This window comes from Oncorhynchus mykiss, chromosome 18, assembly GCF_013265735.2.
Source record: "Oncorhynchus mykiss isolate Arlee chromosome 18, USDA_OmykA_1.1, whole genome shotgun sequence".
Taxonomy (NCBI): domain Eukaryota; kingdom Metazoa; phylum Chordata; class Actinopteri; order Salmoniformes; family Salmonidae; genus Oncorhynchus; species Oncorhynchus mykiss.
In genome coordinates this window covers 9,265,542-9,277,757 of record NC_048582.1, presented here as the reverse complement: position 1 = coordinate 9,277,757, position 12,216 = coordinate 9,265,542, and the positions used below count along the sequence as shown (strand labels likewise).

Sequence of the window (12,216 nt, the reverse complement as noted above, 5' to 3'; positions counted from 1 at the left end):
CCTAACATGTCCCATTGGTCTCCTGACACCTGAACACTGTATATGCTGCCACTTCCCCCCTAACATGTCCCCTTGGTCTCCTGAACACTGTATATGCTGCCACTTCCCCTCCTAACATGTCCCCTTGGTCTCCTGACACCTGAACACTGTATATGCTGCCACTTCCCCCCTAACATGTCCCCTTGGTCTCCTGAACACTGTATATGCTGCCACTTCCCCTCCTAACATGTCCCCTTGGTCTCCTGACACCTGAACACTGTATATGCTGCCACTTCCCCCCTAACATGTCCCCTTGGTCTCCTGAACACTGTATATGCTGCCACTTCCCCTCCTAACATGTCCCCTTGGTCTCCTGACACCTGAACACTGTATATGCTGCCACTTCCCCCCTAACATGTCCCCTTGGTCTCCTGACACCTGAACACTGCATATGCTGACACTGTCCCCCCTAACATGTCCCCTTGGTCTCCTGACACCTGAACACTGTATATGCTGCCACTTTCCCCTCTAACATGTCCCCTTGGTCTCCTGAACACTGTATATGCTGCCACTTTCCCTCCTAACTTGTCCCCTTGGTCTCTTGAACACTGTATATGCTGCCACTTCCCCCCATAACATGTCCCCTTGGTCTCCTGAACACTGTATATGCTGCCACTTTCCCTCCTAACTTGTCCCCTTGGTCTCCTGAACACTGTATATGCTGCCACTTTCCCTCCTAACTTGTCCCCTTGGTCTCTTGAACACTGTATATGCTGCCACTTCCCCCCATAACATGTCCCCTTGGTCTCCTGAACACTGTATATGCTGCCACTTCCCCTCCTAACATGTCCCCTTGGTCTCCTGACACCTGAACACTGTATATGCTGCCACTTCCCCCCTAACATGTCCCCTTGGTCTCCTGAACACTGTATATGCTGCCACTTCCCCTCCTAACATGTCCCCTTGGTCTCCTGACACCTGAACACTGTATATGCTGCCACTTCCCCCCTAACATGTCCCCTTGGTCTCCTGAACACTGTATATGCTGCCACTTCCCCTCCTAACATGTCCCCTTGGTCTCCTGACACCTGAACACTGTATATGCTGCCACTTCCCCCCTAACATGTCCCCTTGGTCTCCTGACACCTGAACACTGCATATGCTGACACTGTCCCCCCTAACATGTCCCCTTGGTCTCCTGACACCTGAACACTGTATATGCTGCCACTTTCCCCTCTAACATGTCCCCTTGGTCTCCTGAACACTGTATATGCTGCCACTTTCCCTCCTAACTTGTCCCCTTGGTCTCTTGAACACTGTATATGCTGCCACTTCCCCCCATAACATGTCCCCTTGGTCTCCTGAACACTGTATATGCTGCCACTTTCCCTCCTAACTTGTCCCCTTGGTCTCCTGAACACTGTATATGCTGCCACTTTCCCTCCTAACTTGTCCCCTTGGTCTCTTGAACACTGTATATGCTGCCACTTCCCCCCATAACATGTCCCCTTGGTCTCCTGAACACTGTATATGCTGACACTTTCCCTCCTAATTTGTCCCCTTGGTCTCCTGAACACAATTTGTAAGATGCAGCTTGTAAAGCATTTTTGGAGACGTGGGCATTGCTTTACGTATATTTCTGGTGGCAAGAGAGCTTTCAGTAAGCTAAAACTGATAAACAACTATTTGAGGTCCACTATGTCCCAGGACAGGCTTTGCAGTCTTGCCATGCTGTCCATTGAAAGTCAGTTAGCTAGAAAGCTGGACTTCAAAGACTTGATCAGTGACTTTGCTAGCAAGAAGGCCTGGCGCTGGGCTCTTGGTGGGTAAGGCTGAGCAAGGGCCAGTGATAACTGTTAAATGACATGGCTATGGATATTGGATCACTACACATATGACGCCCACAGGCTGAGAACAAGACTGAGAACAGACTGAGACCAAGATCTAAATGTAAGGGCTGGATTGCCATAAAATGTGTTGAGTACAATCAAGACCCCAAGTGGAATAAACCTATTGATTTGGTGACCTCTTGACCTTTCCTCTAGCGCCACCATCAGGCCTTTCCATTTCATTCCCATTTCTACTTTTACAGCTGCTTATGTTCTAGTTGGTATGTATACTTAGTTCAAAAATCTGCTGCTGATTTTATTTGTTATATCATTCTATAGATGTTAATGTTAATTTATTTTAATTGAAGAGGTTCATGTATATTTAAGTTATATTTATTTTAAGTTATTCATTAATGTTAAGAGAATTTTCCATTGAAGAATTTTCCAATTCAAATTACATTTAGACTGTAAAAGACGTTTTTATAGAGGGTATCAGTCCTGCATCGAATAGTGAATTCCACTGTATTCAGAATGTTGCATGCATGTCTGCACAGTGTTATATTTTCACAGCTCACTGTCAGTAAATATTAGACTACAAGAGAGTTGCAGGCCTGCAAAGCTAGAGTTATTTAAAGCTTTTAATGGGTCGATTGGGTTCTGGAGGTGTGTGGTTACAGCAATTGCGCAGTGTTGGTGTGGCCTGTGGTGGGGAGGCCCCATGTGATATATTATCATGAGGCACACCCACCCACCCACCCACCCAGTGGAGGCTGCTGAAGAGAGAACTGTTCATAATAATGGCTGGAACAGAGTGAATGGAATGGCATCAGACATGGAAACCATGGAAACCATGGAAACCATGCATTTGATGTATCTTTGATACTATTCCATTGATTCCGCTCCAGTCACACTGACTGCCTCACACTCACCATCCAATCCAGCCAGCGATCCGTAGTCCTTCTGAGCGTTGCTCTGCGTCTGATCCAGCTGCTGCTGCTGCTTGCGGACCTCCACGTCCTGCTGGGAAACGTAGTCCTCTGCGTAGTCCAGAGGGAAGTCCAGGTCCTGGTACAAGGGAGAGGTAGAGATCGGTGTTGCTGCCCCACGGTGGCGGGAGGCCGGCTGGGCGGGGGAGGAGAGGTACAGGGAGACCAGGTCCTGGAGCACCTGGCGGTCTCGGTCCTGGGGGCGGGACCCTTTACCCCCGGCGTGAGTAGAAGGGCGGGGGAAACCACCACCCTCCAGAGAGTTAAGAGAGCGCTCCTCGTCGTCTTGGTAACCATACTGCTGCTTAATAAACCCATAAACAGACACAGAGATGCCCTCTGGGAAAAGGAATTGATACAATCTCCTGTATTTATTATGGATCCCCATTAACTTCCCGGGGTCCAGCAGAATGAAGGCAGTTTATACAATTTTAAAAACATTACAATACATTGACAGATTTCACAACCCACTGTGTGCCCTCTGGCCCCTACTCTACAACTACAATACAGTACTAAATCCATGTGAACGTGTGTGTATAGTGCTTATGTTATCATATGTGTATGTGTATGCGTGTGTCTGTGTCTATGTTTGTGTTGCTTCACAGTCCCTGCTGTTCCATAAGGTGTATTTTTACCTGTTTTTAAAATCTAACTTTACTGTTTACATCAGTTACCTGATGTGGAATAGAGTTCCGTGGCTCTATGCATTTTTATTTATTTTTTAATTAAAATGTAACCTTTATTTAACTAGGCAAGTCAGTTAAGAACAAATTCTTATTTACAATGACAGCCTACCGGGGAACAGTGGGTTAACTGCCTTGTTCAGGGGCAGAATGACAGATTTTTACCTTGTCAGCTCTAGGATTCAACCCAGAAACCTTTCAGTTACTGGCCCAACTTTCTAATCACCAGGCTACCTGCCGCCCCATGTAGTTCTGTGCACCTCCCATAGTCTGTCCTGGACTTGGGGACTGTGAAGAGACCTTGTGGCATGTCTTGTGGGGTATTATATGGTATCTATCTACAGTGTATTTATATCATACGACTCAGTTATATAGTATCTATGTACTGTATATACATTCTTACACACATGAACTGTATGTGGTAATAGTAGTTGTGTGTATGAATGTATATACAGTAGATAGATACCATATAACCATGAGTCGTATGATATAAATACACTGTAGATGTGTGTGTGTGTGTGTGTGTGTGTGTGTATATATGTGTGTGTGTGTATGTGTGTGTGTGTCCATTCCCACCTGGCGGTAGGTGTAAGGGTCCAGAGTTTGCATGTGGAGGGACTGGGAGGCCTTGGGGGGATCCACGATCATGTAGTCCAGGTAACTCTGCATCAGGTCTGGGTTGGGATCGTCCCCTTGAGCCTTGGTCCTGGAGCTGGGAGGATACTGCATCTTGGAAAGATGGGCACTCTGCACAGGTTCTGAGGACCTGAGAAATACAGTATGAATGGAGAATATCAGAATAAGGCCAACCAATTAGCACTTGCAGACCCTCATAGGGAACATAGCTTCCCTCACTCACAAGAACTCAACTTCCAAGTCATCCTCCACCTGTCTAAAAAGGGCTTCCATCTAATGCAGGAGTATTTGACCACAGTCCTCTGAGGATGGCTTCCCTCTACTCAGGAGTATTTGACCACAGTTCTCTGATGATGGCTTCCCTCTACTGCAGGAGTATTTGACCACAGTCCTCTGATGATGGCTTCCCTCTACTGCAGGAGTATTTGACCACAGTCCTCTGAGGATGGCTTCCCTCTACTGCAGGAGTATTTGACCACAGTCCTCTTAGGGCCACTTTCTCTAACAACATTTGAGTGTGACTTAGTCTACTTGTGCTCTATGTCAGACGCTCAGTGACAGTGACTGACTGTCTGCTTAGGGCACTCATCAATGGGACCTCAATGGAAATAAGTATCTGAATGAATTGTGTTATTCCGACCACGTTTAAAAATATATACATGTACTGTGTGTATACGTTTTTAACTGACAAATAAAACCAACCAATTAATCAACTACCAGTGGAAGAGAGAGACGCAGAGGCTGTGGCCTGTTCCTCGTGGACTGGATTTTAAACATCTCTTCTCTAAACTCAAAGATCTGGTTCTGGGGCTTTCTAAAGGTTTCTTTCTAATCTCATAACCTTTCCTGGCTGCTATTACAAAACAATTCCCCCATTGAGTCACAGACCTTCCTGTGGAAATCTGCAGACAAATAGAACAGATGTAATTATAGATCTGCTTTTAATTATAGTCAACAGAGCAGGAGACTCACTGAGACGAGGGGTTGTCATGACGTCCAGACAGGGGGCGGGTCAGTGAAACACGGCTCAGCTCCTTGCGAATGACGTACTGGGTGATGTCATCCTGCCAGGACAATCCTGCACAGCCAAAGGCCGATACAGATGTCAATCACAGTAGTCATAGATGTAACCTGGTAACTTGAGGAGTGTGACCTTATAGAGCCCTCAGCCCTGTTGCCGTGGTAGCAGATGAGACCTGATTATCTGTTCATGATCTTTACCATCACTAAGGTAACAGTTCACTTTTACAACCACACTCTGAACCTAACAACCTTTGTGGGAATGGGTTAGTGAGTATGCATGGAGTACGGATATGTCTATATGTGGCTGTGTGTGTGTGTGTGTGTGTGTGTGTGTGTGTGTGTACATGTGTGTGTAACTTTAATTACCTTGCATCATCAGTTCCTTGAGCACCTCCTGTAGTCTGTGCAGCACAGGCACTGACACCTCATACAGAACCATCTCCTGCTGGGGCAGCAGACATTGGCCAAACAGTCCATCTACAGAATATAGAGAAAACAGCAGAACACATCAGAACACATCAGAACCCTCTCCTGCTGGGGCAGCAGAGACTGGCCAAACAGCCAACCTACAGAATATAGAGAAAACAGCAGAACACATCAGAACACATCAGAACCCTCTCCTGCTGGGGCAGCAGAGACTGGCCAAACAGCCAACCTACAGAATATAGAGAAAACAGCAGAACACATCAGAACCCTCTCCTGCTGGGGCAGCAGAGACCAGCCAAACAGCCAACCTACAGAATATAGAGAACACAGCAGAACACATCAGAACCCTCTCCTGCTGGGGGCAGCAGACACATCTACAAAGCACAGAGAACACACACACGCATGCATATAAACACATATGCACGCGCACACAACTATGATGATGTACTATGGTGATGTACTATGGTGATGTACTATGGAGATGTACTATGGAGATGTACTATGGAGATGTACTATGGTGATGTACTATGGTGATGTACTATGGTGATGTACTATGGTGATGTAGTATGGTGATGTACTATGGTGATGTACTATGGTGATGTACTATGGTGATGTACTATGGAGATGTACTATGGTGATGTACTATGGAGATGTACTATGGTGATGTACTATGGAGATGTACTATGGAGATGTACTATGGTGATGTACTATGGAGATGTACTATGGTGATGTACTATGGTGATGTACTATGGAGATGTACTATGGAGATGTACTATGGAGATGTACTATGGAGATGTACTATGGAGATGTACTATGGTGATGTACTATGGTGATGTACTATGGAGATGTACTATGGTGATGTACTATGGAGATGTACTATGGTGATGTACTATGGTGATGTACTATGGTGATGTACTATGGTGATGTACTATGGTGATGTACTATGGAGATGTACTATGGAGATGTACTATGGTGATGTACTATGGTGATGTACTATGGAGATGTACTATGGAGATGTACTATGGAGATGTACTATGGTGATGTACTATGGTGATGTACTATGGAGATGTACTATGGAGATGTACTATGGTGATGTACTATGGAGATGTACTATGGTGATGTACTATGGAGATGTACTATGGTGATGTGCTATGGAGATGTACTATGGAGATGTACTATGGTGATGTACTATGGTGATGTACTATGGTGATGTACTATGGAGATGTACTATGGAGATGTACTATGGTGATGTACTATGGTGATGTACTATGGTGATGTGCTATGGTGATGTGCTATGGAGATGTACTATGGAGATGTACTATGGTGATGTACTATGGTGATGTACTATGGTGATGTACTATGGTGATGTGCTATGGTGATGTACTATGGTGATGTACTATGGTGATGTACTATGGTGATGTGCTATGGTGATGTACTATGGTGATGTACTATGGTGATGTACTATGGTGATGTACTATGGTGATGTGCTATGGAGATGTACTATGGTGATGTACTATGGTGATGTACTATGGTGATGTACTATGGTGATGTACTATGGTGATGTACTATGGTGATGTACTATGGTGATGTACTATGGAGATGTACTATGGTGATGTACTATGGAGATGTACTATGGTGATGTACTATGGAGATGTACTATGGAGATGTACTATGGAGATGTACTATGGTGATGTACTATGGTGATGTACTATGGTGATGTACTATGGAGATGTACTATGGAGATGTACTATGGTGATGTACTATGGTGATGTACTATGGTGATGTACTATGGAGATGTACTATGGAGATGTACTATGGTGATGTACTATGGTGATGTACTATGGAGATGTACTATGGTGATGTTTGTGTGTTTGTAGATGTGCGAGTGGGTCTCGATGAGTCATCGCCCAGCTCTATTCTCTCTCTCACCCATTCTCTCTCTCTAACATTTCACATGGGGGAGAGACACTGCCGTCACCCGGGTGATGTCACTGTTGCCATGGAAACGGTGGGAAAGAGACGTGATTGGTTAAGAGCAGGTTGACGGAGAGAGGCCGTATGTTTACACACTGATGCTCAGAGTGTGCCTCATCGTACATGAAGGCACACACGCTCACACACACTTGCAAACACATTTGCACACATGCAGTTCTGTAGACAAAAATCAGGAAACACATGACAACTGCCATTGAGTTAATTGAGTATGAATAATGTAGTATTTCCTATGAGACAGTAGACAGCAGAACACCTGCCCATCACAACCGTCGAACTGGTTAACGTCATTATATGCAGGAAGTCCCAAATGTCACCCTATTCCCTATATAGTGCACTACTTCTGCCCAGGGTCCATAGAATAGGGTGCCATTTGGGATGCACACTGGAACTGGGGAGCGAATACCATTTTAAAGACAGGATGTGACTGGTTACAGATTAAACAACAGATTCCAAGAGACAAGGTGGGTGAGACAAGGTCGTTGAAACAAGGGGGGATGAAACAAGGGGGGATGAGACAAGGGGGGATGAAACAAGGGGGATGAGACAAGAGGGGTGAAATAAGGGGGGAAGAAGGTGGGTGAAACAAGGTGGGATGAGACAAGAGGGGTGAAATAAGGGGGGTGGAACAAGGTGGGATGAGACAAGGGGGGTGGAACAAGGTGGGATGAGACAAGGGGGGTGGGACAAGGGGGGTGGAACAAGGAGGGATGAGACAAGGGGGGATGAGACAAGAGGGGTGAAATAAGGGGGTGGAAACAAGGGAGATGAGACAAGGGGGGAAGAAGGTGGGTGAAACAAGGAGGGATGAGACAAGGGGGGTGGAACAAGGTGGGATGAGACAAGGTGGGTGGGACAAGGGGGGTGGGACAAGGGGGGTGGAACAAGGTCGGATGAGACAAGGGGGGTGGAACAAGGTGGGATGAGACAAGGGGGGTGGAACAAGGTGGGATGAGACAAGGGGGGTGGAACAAGGTGGGATGAGACAAGGGGGATGAGACAAGGTGGGATGAGACAAAGGGGGTGGAACAAGGTGGGATGAGACAAGGGGGGTGGAACAAGGTGGGATGAAACAAGGGGGGTGGAACAAGGTGGGATGAGACAAGGGGGGTGGAACAAGGTGGGATGAGACAAGGGGGGTGGATAAGGTGGGATGAGACAAGGGGGGTGGAACAAGGTGGGATGAGACAAGGGGGGTGGAACAAGGTGGGATGAGACAAGGGGGGTGGAACAAGGTGGGATGAGACAAGGGGGGTGGGACAAGGGGGGTGGAACAAGGAGGGATGAGACAAGGTGGGATGAGACAAGGGGGGTGAATGAAGGAGGGAAGACATAACGGACGAGGGGGGAAGGAAAGAGATACAGGGTGTGTGCTGTAGGTTTTACACTTAGCGGACTGTTTGTTTTAATACAGGGTGTCAAACTCTAGTCCTCCAACGCAGAGAGGAAGAGGCGAAGAGAGAGGGTTTACTCCACCTAAAGTCTGTCCAAGAAAATAAAACCAGGTAGTGAGGAATTTTTGTGTGGAGATCAATGAGAGTGTCGAATTTGGTCAACAACCTTTTTTATTGCTAATTTGCTACGTGAGGCTTATTCGATCGAATAGAGGTTTCGTAATGGTTAGGTTGTTATGAATGAACTGACATAAGTGGACGCATGTAGCATTTTGGCAACTTGATATGGAGTTTTGCCTGTTGTTCACAAGGGTATCTGTCCTCTGATTGGCTAGAATAGTGCCACCTTACACAAATGACTGATGATTGGCTGAGAGAAATTGATGATAAAATGATTGTGGGGGCTGTCTTGTTGGACTTCAGTGCAGCTTTTGACATTATTGTGTTATGGCTTTACACCCCCTGCTATAATGTGGTTAAAGAGTTACTTGTCTAACATAACACGGAGGGTGTTCTTTAATGGAAGCCTATCAAATATAATCTAGTTATAAATCAGGAATTCCCCAGGGTAGCTGTTTAGGCCCCTTGCTTTTTCCATTTTTACTAATGACATGCCACTGACTTTGAGTAAAGCCAGAGTTTCTATGTATGCGGATGACTCAACACTATACACGTCAGCTACTACAGGGACTGAAATGACTGCAACACTCAACAAAGAGCTGCAGTTAGTTTCAGAGTGTGTGGCAAGGAATAAGTTAGCCCTAAATATTTCTAAAACTAAAAGCATTGTATTTAGAACAAAACCCTCACTGAACCCTAAACCTCAACTAAATATTGTAATAAATAATGTGGAAATTGAGCAAGTTAAGATGACTAAACTGCTTGGAGAAACACTAGATTGTAAACTGTCATGGTCAAAACATATTGATACAAGTCTGTCCATAATAAAGCACTGCTCTGCCTTCATAACAACACTATCAACAAGGCAGGTCCTACAGGCCCTAGTTTCTACCTTCATAACAACACTATCAACAAGGCAGGTCCTACAGGTGCTAGTTTTGTCGCACCTTGACTACGGTTCAGTAGTGTGGTCAGGAGCCACAAAAAAGGACTTCAGAAAATTGCAATTGGCTCAGAACAGGGCAGCACAGCTGGCCCTTGGATGCACACAGAGAGCTAACATTAATAATATGCATGTCAATCTCTCCTGGCTGAAAGTGGAGGAGAGATTGACTTCATCCCTACTTTTATTTATGAGAGGTATTAACATGTTGAATGCACCGAGCTGTCTGTCTAAACTACTGGCATACAGCTCGGACACCCATGCACACCCCACAAGACATGCCACAAGAGGTCCCGTCACAGTCCCCAAGTCCAGAACAGACTATGGAAGGCACACAGTACTACATAGATCCATGACTACATGGAATTCTATTCCACATCAAGTAACTGACGCCAGAAGTAAAATTACATTTTAAAAACAGATTAAAAAACAACTTATGGAACAGCGGGGACTGTGAAGCAACACAAACATTAGCACGCACGCATACACATGGAATTAGTATTGTAGATATGTGTTAGTGGTGGAGTAGGGACCTGAGGGCACACAGTGTGTTGTGTAATCTGTGAATGTATTGTAACGTTTTAAAACTGTATAAACTGCCTTCATTTTGCTGGACCCCAGGAAGAGTAGCTGGTGCTTTGGCAGCAGCTAATGGGGATCCATAATAAACACAAATACCTGATCTCGACTCCTCCTGCCTGCCTTCCATCTTTGAGGACATGTATTTCCATTATTAGAGAGGTCACTCGACCATCTTGTCAACATAATAAAAAATCTTTGTCAAGCGTCAAAGTCTCTTCCTGTTTCCGTTTCAACTTATTGATAAATTACTGTTACTGATTGGCTGGAGGCTACACACCTGATTTCCCAGGTCTAGACCACAGACTGATTGGACATTTGTGTAGCCTCCAGCCAATCACTAACAGCTGAAATGGAAACAGGAAGAGACTTTGGCGCACAAGGACTAAGAATTTGACACCCCTGTCTTATTAAAGAACTGCCAACACCTCCTGGAGTGTCTGGTGACAGAGAGAGGATTGTATAGTGAGACAACGTGAAGAAGATGGGTTAGATAGAGAGATGGTGTTATGTCATACTGACCATCTGAGCATGGCTGGTCTCTGGGGCAGAGCTTCTTCTCAAACAGACAGCCTGAGAAGCACATGGAGAGGGGGAGGAGAAAGAGAGAGAGAGAGAGGAAAAGAGAGAAAGAGGGAGGGGAAGAACAGAGAGAGATAGAGAGGGAGGAAGAGACAGAGGAGGAAGGGAGAGAGAGAGAGGGAGGGGAAGAACAGAGAGAGATAGAGAGGGAGGAAGAGACAGAGGAGGAAGGGAGAGAGAGATGTTCTATTATTTCAGATTTTCTGGCAATTGACAATATGTCATGACAATAATGTACCCTTGAATTAAACTGGGGGAGGGAAATGAGAGAGCGAGAGAATTTAAGAGCCATTAAATTCTATAACCACCTAAAAAGAAGCGATTCCCAAACTTCCATAACAAAGCCATCACCTACAGATGAATGAACCTGGAGAAGAGTCCCTAAGCAAGCTGAGGACACTAAGCAAGCTGGTCCCGGGGCTCTGTTCACAAACACAAACAAAGCCCCAGGACAGCAACACAATTAGACCCAACCAAATCATGAGAAAACAAAAAGATAATTACTTGACACATAGGAAAGAATTAACAAAAGAAAACAGAGCAAACTAGAATGCTATTTGGCCCTAACAGAGAATACACAGTGGCAGAATACCTGACCACTGTGACCGACTATTGAGAAAGGCCGCCGTAGGCAGACCTGGCACTCAAAAGAAGACTATGTGCACACTGCCCCACAAAATGAGGTGGAAACTGCGCTGCACTTCCTAACCTCCTGCTAAATGTATGACCATAGTAGAGACACACACAGGGCATTAGGAAAGTATTGACCCCTTGACTTGTTCCACATTTTGTTAGATTACAGCCTTATTCTAAACTGGATTAAATAAAGCATTTTCCTCATCAATCTACACACAATACCCCATAATGACATCACAATACCCCATAATGACATCACAATACCCCATAATGACATCACAATACCCCATAATGACACAGCAAAAATAGGTTTAGACATTTTTGCAAATGTATTAAAGATAAAAAACATAAATACCTTATTTAAATAAGTATTCAGACCCTTTGCTATGTTTCCATTGATCATCCTTG

The 12,216-nt window shown here is 45.2% G+C and overlaps 1 protein-coding gene across 1 annotated transcript in view; it reads right to left on the bottom strand.

Annotated features, from left to right (window-relative positions):
- The window catches only part of LOC110495547 (receptor-type tyrosine-protein phosphatase-like N), a 43,070-nt gene that overhangs the window by 21,886 nt on the left and 8,968 nt on the right, over positions 1 to 12,216 (bottom strand). The window contains exons 2-6 of the mRNA XM_036951708.1: positions 11,113 to 11,163; positions 5,503 to 5,613; positions 5,086 to 5,191; positions 4,054 to 4,243; positions 2,738 to 3,095 (exon numbers count right to left, since the gene is read on the bottom strand). Of these exons, the coding sequence (XP_036807603.1) occupies positions 2,738 to 3,095; positions 4,054 to 4,243; positions 5,086 to 5,191; positions 5,503 to 5,613; positions 11,113 to 11,163 (816 nt within the window). The remainder of the gene's footprint in view (positions 1 to 2,737; positions 3,096 to 4,053; positions 4,244 to 5,085; positions 5,192 to 5,502; positions 5,614 to 11,112; positions 11,164 to 12,216) is intronic.